This window comes from Coregonus lavaretus (assembly GCF_964263955.1).
Source record: "Coregonus lavaretus genome assembly, chromosome: 37".
NCBI lineage: Eukaryota > Metazoa > Chordata > Actinopteri > Salmoniformes > Salmonidae > Coregonus > Coregonus lavaretus.
The window spans coordinates 18797319-18804608 of NC_140024.1; the positions used below are offsets into that span (position 1 = coordinate 18797319).

The 7290-nt window shown below is 40.2% G+C and overlaps 1 protein-coding gene across 1 annotated transcript in view; it reads left to right on the plus strand.

Moving 5' to 3' along the window:
• sox6 (SRY-box transcription factor 6) overlaps positions 1-7009 on the plus strand; it is a 111151-nt gene extending 104142 nt beyond the window's left edge. Inside the window, 3 exon segments of the mRNA XM_084154091.1 lie at positions 1-43; positions 45-154; positions 1376-7009. The exon segment at positions 1-43 is cut by the window's left edge and continues 64 nt beyond it. Coding sequence (XP_084010217.1) covers positions 1-43; positions 45-154; positions 1376-1688 — 466 coding nt within the window. The 3' untranslated portion in view covers positions 1689-7009.
• The last annotated feature ends 281 nt before the right edge of the window (positions 7010-7290 follow it).

Consider the following 7290-nt stretch of genomic DNA (forward strand, 5'->3'; position numbering starts at 1 on the left):
CAGTAAGATCCACCTGGAGAAGTACCCCAACTACAAGTACAAGCCCCCGGCCCAAGAGGACCTGCATCATCGACGGGAAGAAGCTCCGCATCGGCGAGTACAAGCAGATGATGCGCTCACGACGGCAAGAGATGAGGCAGTTCTTCACTGTGGGGTAGGTGCACAGTGAAGAACAGCAGGCTTAGAGCACAGGCGCGACACACACACGTAGACACACAGCTAAATGACTATTCTGAAATCAGTTGGCTTTTTGCCTGAGAACAGACTCTATTCACTGTGCTTACACTAAAGATGGTTGTAGTGTGTCTGCCAACTTGTCACACTAAGCCCCTGACCTTCGAATCAACCCAATTGATCAACCCGTTAAATCATGTATGTTATACGGCCCTCACAATAGATGAATAACGTTTTAACTAGTTTCCCTTTTCCGTAAAAAAAAAAAACGTGTTCTTTCTTTCTCCACGTGTAGTGATGACGGTGGTGATAGTTCGTCGTACGCAATTTCCAACCGATTGCGGAGCATTAATGAAACCCCAAGTCAAACACATTTCCTCATCCACTTTACTGTCAAGTGTTTTTTAATAGTAGTGATTTATCAATTTGAGACAATAGCCGACTGCAATAGCAGAGAAAGAGATGCCGACATTATTACAGGATATAAAGCATAAGTATAGATTTACAGAGGGCTGGAGGGCAGCTGTCTGGAGCTTAACTCCCTAATTTACTGCGTGTGGTCAGTAAGGAGAAGGCTTCTCCAGGTGTTCCCTCATCACCCGTAAGCTATGCGATCACTGGAGTATCAATCACTGCTAAAACACCAGATGAGAGAGAGAGAGAGCGCACTAACCACCAATCGGCTTTATGTTACCAATAAACTGGGTGCTGTTTCAGAACGACTCAGAACGGTGCTGTCTGGACAACTGTTCTCCCAAATCATTTTCACAGAACCATTGGCTGAGAACACACCTCTGTGGAGAACACTTAATCCAGCTAGCTCTCTCAGTTTAAGTGCTGAAGTGGAGGCGTCTTTAGGGTTGACTCGAGCGGCACACACACTGTCAGCATTCTTTCCATTTGCTCATCCCATGTGATTCTAATTGTTTTCCTTTATATATATTTGAAGTAAAGCCTTTTTCCATCTAAAGAAAGAACACAGAACTGATATTGTTAAGAAAATTAAGTCTGGATTATAACGATGAAACAGGAACAAACTTGTCTAATAGTCTCTCTCTCTCTCTCTCTCTCTCCCCCCCCCCCCCCTCTCTCTCTCTCTCTCTCTCTCTCTCTCTCTCTCTCTCTCTCTCTCTCTCTCTCTCTCTCTCTCTCTCTCTCTCTCTCTCTCTCTCTCTCGCTGTCCTTCATTTTCTCTCTACAGGCAACAACCGCAGATCCCCATCAGCACCAGCGCCGGCGTGGTCTACCCTGGGGCCATAACCATGGCAACGACCACACCCTCCCCTCATATGACGTCGGAGTGCTCCAGCGCCTCAGCGAGCCCGGAGCCGGCCATTCCCGTCATCCAGAGCACCTACAACATGAAGATAGAGCCCGTTGCCATGTTAACCAACGACCCCATCATCAACGGAGTGGTAGATGAGATGGACATGTATGAGGACTTTGACGAGGAGCCCAAATCGGACTACAGCAGTGAGACTGAGACACTGGAGCCCATCGTCAGCGCCAACTGAGGCCTCTCAACACCTGAGCCAAGACATACACACATTCATACTGGAGAACCATCCCCAGGGTGGAAGACTGACTGAAGGAGGAGAAACAGAATAACAAAAAAATACAGAACAAAAAAATAATTGTTCTGATGATGTATCATTTAGGAGCCTGCATGCATATGTGGCTCCGTCAGAATCAACAGCTATCGGTCTTAAATGTTTCTTACAGTGTGTGAAGCAGTTTGGTTTAGTTCATTTTGGATTTCCTATTTTATTATCTCATCGTTTATTTTTTGTGTTTTGTTCATGGACATTTACACACTTAGGGTATTGCCTATACAACTTTGGATGACAGGACTTGAAATGTAACGTTTGAAATGAATCCATAATTCTTACAGTCTTACTTTTTTTCTTATGATATACATATTTTTTTTCTCTTCAGTTAAATGCTTTTAATAGATTTCATTACTGTTTTTGATGGGAGTTATATATTCTCACTCAGGTATGCTGTGTCAGCCAACAGCTTGTGAATGTTTTAAATCTGAATTTATTTGAAACTATTAAGAGAACAAAATATTCGGAAATTCATATTAACTAAAAACAAACAAACAGAACAATTCCACAATTCTGGGACATAATCAGACTCCCTTATTATTAATTGTATTAGTATAATTATTATTGTTATTATTAACATACTGTACAATGTTGTGCAGATGTGCCAAACATTTCAACGTTCTTTTCTCTTAAATAATTAGTTTGAGTCTCGAGGGAGAGACTTGAGTCTTAGACAATCTCTTAATATCTTAGTGCGGCTTCAAAATCCAGTTTCTTTATATACCTTCTATATTGAAACACTCAGGAATCTGGAGACAGTGGACTGTGTCTAGGCCAGGAACAGGAAGTGATGCAATAGCTTCAGGTGTGGTTGTGCATAATGGCAGCTGTTCTCCATGGAGACCAATGCGGTGACCAACAGGCCCTTCTCCTCTCCCTGTCCCTCTCCAGCTCATGTCACCAGGCCAGTCTAACACAGAGCACTGTAACACTCCCCTCACACTCTCTGCTCACTCTCCAACTCAGTCTTACCAACTTCTTAATCAGAGTGATTGTAATCAGGCCAGAATTCCAAGGGGCCAAAGGCATCCAATCTGTGGGATTGGAAAGGCAGCGAAAGGCAGCTTTGGGGGCATTACAATCACAAATTGCTGTTTTACAATGTGTAGCTACAGTACATTCGGTTAAACACTTTAGCCCCTACTGGGGCGGCAAGTTTTAAAGTCTTTGGTCTTAAAACTCTTTTTATTTTTTATCTTAAGTCTTTTTTCGACATTGTAAATCTTAAATTGACACGAGAAGGTCTTAAAGCAGAGTTAACTACTGCAGCAGTCTTAAGAGAAGAGGCAGTGTGTGAGGGAATAATGTCATGTTTTTATTTAAAGGAGGGTTACAGACAAAGTATTACATTCTAACAAATCACATTAAACACAACAGTATTTCATTCATAAGCCACACCAGAGCTGTGATGGTGATTCTCTACATTGATGCACTTACATATTAACACTTACTACTTCATCTAAGTGAATACTTTACATTGAACAACATTTGTGTTGTTTTATAATGGCCAGAGCAATTGAACATGCACTTCTGTATTGTATTTACATACAGACAATGAATATGAAACGTAACACAATCAATCAGCGCTTAATCTTGTGACAATCCGTCACAAACTGAAAGACCTTTACCTCTTGAACAGTCCTTTTATCAGCTGAACAGATCCCAGGTTGATACCTTATGGAGAAACAGCTAGAGATGGCCAGCAGTCAAGGCCTTACTGTCCACAATATAGCCCTCCTACAGGCCAGAAGGACTAAGTGCCTCCCTCTCCGCCCTGCCCCTGCCCTGTCTCGACCCCGACCCCTGCCCATGGCAACCCCCACACCCAGGGGGTGCCATCTGGCTCAGAGTGGCAGGCAGCGCTAGGCTGGGGAGTGGAGAGAGGGGGAACAATAAGGACGGGCACGTAGCGCTTATTGTGCTCTCCATCAAAGTGCAGGCAGTGAGGCCTCCACCCCGGCTCCCGCCCTGGCCCAGCCACTAGGCGCTGGCGAGCAGATGGAACAAGTACATCAAGCTGTGGGGGATTATTAAAATGACTGACGAGTGGGTATCATCTCAAATGCAGCATTATTAATGCATGAGCCTGGCTATTCTCCTCCCGTGCCCTTGAACCTGTCTTTTTCAGACCAAGCCCAGAGGTTTAAAAGGATCTAAATGGCTGGTCACCAGCGCTGGCTGTCTGCATGGCCAGGACTCCCTCCTACTGCTGGTCACTGCATTACTCTCCCAGGTCTAATTGATACAGATGGCTCTTTAGTACTTTTAATTTTTCTTGACCTATTCAGAGCTGGCTTTTATTGTGTTGTGTCCACGTTTGAAAGCATTTATCTTAAGTCTTAGAAGTTTTTAAGCACCTCATTATTCATTTCCATTTCAGTTTCTTTCTCTCTTTTTTGGTTGTTTGGTTTCTTTGTTGCTATTGTTGTTTTAAGGTACAATGCTTTTTTCTAGGATTTCCTCCCATACACAAACCTAAACGGATTTCCCTCCAGGTCAACATATCTAGGATTTTTAAGCTGTTACTTCTGTTTGCTGGTTGATTGGTTGATTTGTACGTGATTTGTACATATTTTTATGACCATGCCAAACCAATTCAGTGGGTTGGTAGTTAAAAAAGGCCTGTTGATAGGACTGAAACTTGACTGCGCTTGTATAACAAAAAATAACAAAAAATAACTTATATCTCGCAAGGAGACAATGTTTCATAAGTGTTATAAGCACTGGATATAAATTGTATTTTTATCAATTCTGACTAATGTGAAGCTGTTGTACCAGAAAAAAACCTGAATGAACAAAAGTCACGACGAGTTGGACTTGTGGGCTCGTTCTCACAGTTACCAGATTTGAATAATTTTTCAGTCTACTTGTTTTGTTTATTTATGCAAAGACTTGTGTAGTGAATGAACACTTTGTCTAAGCTCCAGGGCCACCAAGGGGAGAGAGACAGCGCACGAGAGAGAGACTGAGCAGTAAATTCGACAGAAGGCTTACATAGTAACTGGTTAGCTGAGAAACACCAGATTTCAGAAACCCATTTTATTGGTCACATATGTTTTGTGTTGTATATTGTATTTGAAGCGATATAGTGAGTATAGACATTTTATTGTATTTATTAGCCACTGTTGGCTCTAAAATTGTCAGTAGAACATAATGAAAGGACAATCAGAGAGAAAGAAAAAAAACAGATGTTTAATGAATTGGAGCTTCATTTTTCAATAAATTCACCATCTCATTATAGATTTTATTGTAAATACAACATAGGAAATAGAATTATATTTTTGTTCATAAGTGCTTAGTGAAGTATAAGTTATGTATTTGACTGTTATTTTTTTTCTTCCTTTTTTACATCAGTGTATGTTGATCCATGTTCATAAAACTGACAAGTCACTGTACCTCATGTAGATGCTGAATATTTCTCCCGGTTGAAGAGAGCAGTATTGGACGAAACTATAGCTGAGATAGACAGACAGGCCCCTTCTTGCTAGCGTTTCAATGACCTCCCTCAGACAATTCAAGGAGCCAATCAAAACCCAAGCTGTACTCCTTAGGCTTATACATTAAGGACAAACGTTTTTTAATAAATCACTTCATTTTTATTTAATAACATGCACAGTCGGTACAAATAAGGTACTCTGTATCTTTCATAGGGACATTGCTAAAATTCATCTGAACAACAAGCAGTTAAGATGTATATGTTTTTATTATACAATGTGTGTTTGCAATCATGACTCAATCCTAGCGACATACGTCATCACTTCACAGCCCTCAGTGGTTATACTGTTAATGTGCCAAATTTGAACGGAGGGCTTGATAGTAGCATAAATTTATAGCTACATTGTAATGGCACATCTGCATGCATTTGTTACATTTAAAATGAGAATGAACCAAGGGGATTTTTATTAATTGACAATTTTACACAAGTGAGGTTCTTGGGGAGCTGAAATTGGAGGGAGTGTGCAAATATTTATTAGTTTTAATGTGGCACAATGCAGAGCCACTAGTGTGTATTCTAGCCTAGACCCTTTTTGTCCTTCTCTATGTGTTGCTGATCTTTTTTAAAGGTAGCCCATCCAGCCATCAGCAAAGTGTAGTCATGACTTTTTCTATTCATCCATCTGTCTCTCAGCCATGTAAATGCCAACAAGATTCAACAACTGAAGACAAAGCTTGTATGCTGTTTTAATAACTTAACTGTAATTATTCTTTCTGTCATTGAACTTTGTGATGTATATGGTGGGAATGTTCTCTGTGTTAATTTAATTAGCACAATTCACTGACATGCTGGACTGACATGCTAGTTGCTGTTCAGGAGTGTAAAATGTGCTATTGGGGACAACTTATACAGTTGTCAATGGTACTTTGCTTTCTAGATTTATTTTTTGTCTCTCAAGCAACACTGTGTGTGGCTCTTCTGTCGCTGGGGCTGTTGCTGTTTTGAAACCCCTGGCAGCCTGATACAGTTTTCTGCGTAGAAATCAATTTCTTGGCAGGTACTTAGGCCCATGGCAGGTATTGTTTGGGCGTAACTAGAGAAAATGAAATAGTGTCTGTTGCTGCTTTGAAAAAAAGTTTTAATTCTGAAAATGTAAATAGTTTATCATAATATCTTGTACAGTCCAGTGTAAAGTTTTTAATTGAACTTTAAAAAAGGTTGCCATCACATTTGTGTTCACATTCTTCTTTATACAGTACAAAAGGACAGCTACTTGCTAAGGATATTATTGTTAAAAGAAAAAAAAGGAAAAGGTACTAAAATATTTTATTTTGCTTGGCTTCAAAATGTAAACCAGCAAGTCTTTGGTTTCCATGTGCAGTATTGACGTGAGGTAAACTTAAGGTGAAATAATTCTACAGTGGTATGTATTGGAGACCAGTCTCCTCTGTGTTGGTAGTATTAATACACTATATCAAATAAAATACACCAGATGACTGACACATTTGGGTGTATCTAGGCACCTTAGTAATGTGTGCAAATATCTAGGTTGTGTTCCCCACAGGATGCATTCAGGCATATTGTAATGTAACATCATCTTTCTATATGTACTCAATCCATTGATGTAACAAGGCAGGAGTGGGTTGTATAACTGCCTGTTTAAGCTCATTTACCTCAAGAGTTTCCTCCTTTTGCGTAAAAGAGTAAGAAATTGTGTGACAAAGTCTCACCATCACTCCCATCTTTTGTACTGCTGTTGACACTTACAAATTAAAGATACATTTTGTTTTAAGATCCGAGTCTCTATTTTGTTGTTGTTGTGCATTGATTGTCCTTTGATTTCTCATGCAAAAACTACATTGATTTCTCATGGTACTTTTCAACATTTTATTTTCTACTGTAGTGTGGGTTTGCATTTTTGAAGGACAGTTATTTACCTAAGGTGGCCCATAAGTCATAGTTTATCATTAGAATGAGTGCCACAAACAGATTTTCACGTGAACTAATGGTAGAGATTATATTATAGCATGGTGTCCATTTTAGGACATCCTCAACCTCATGCCTAAAATATAA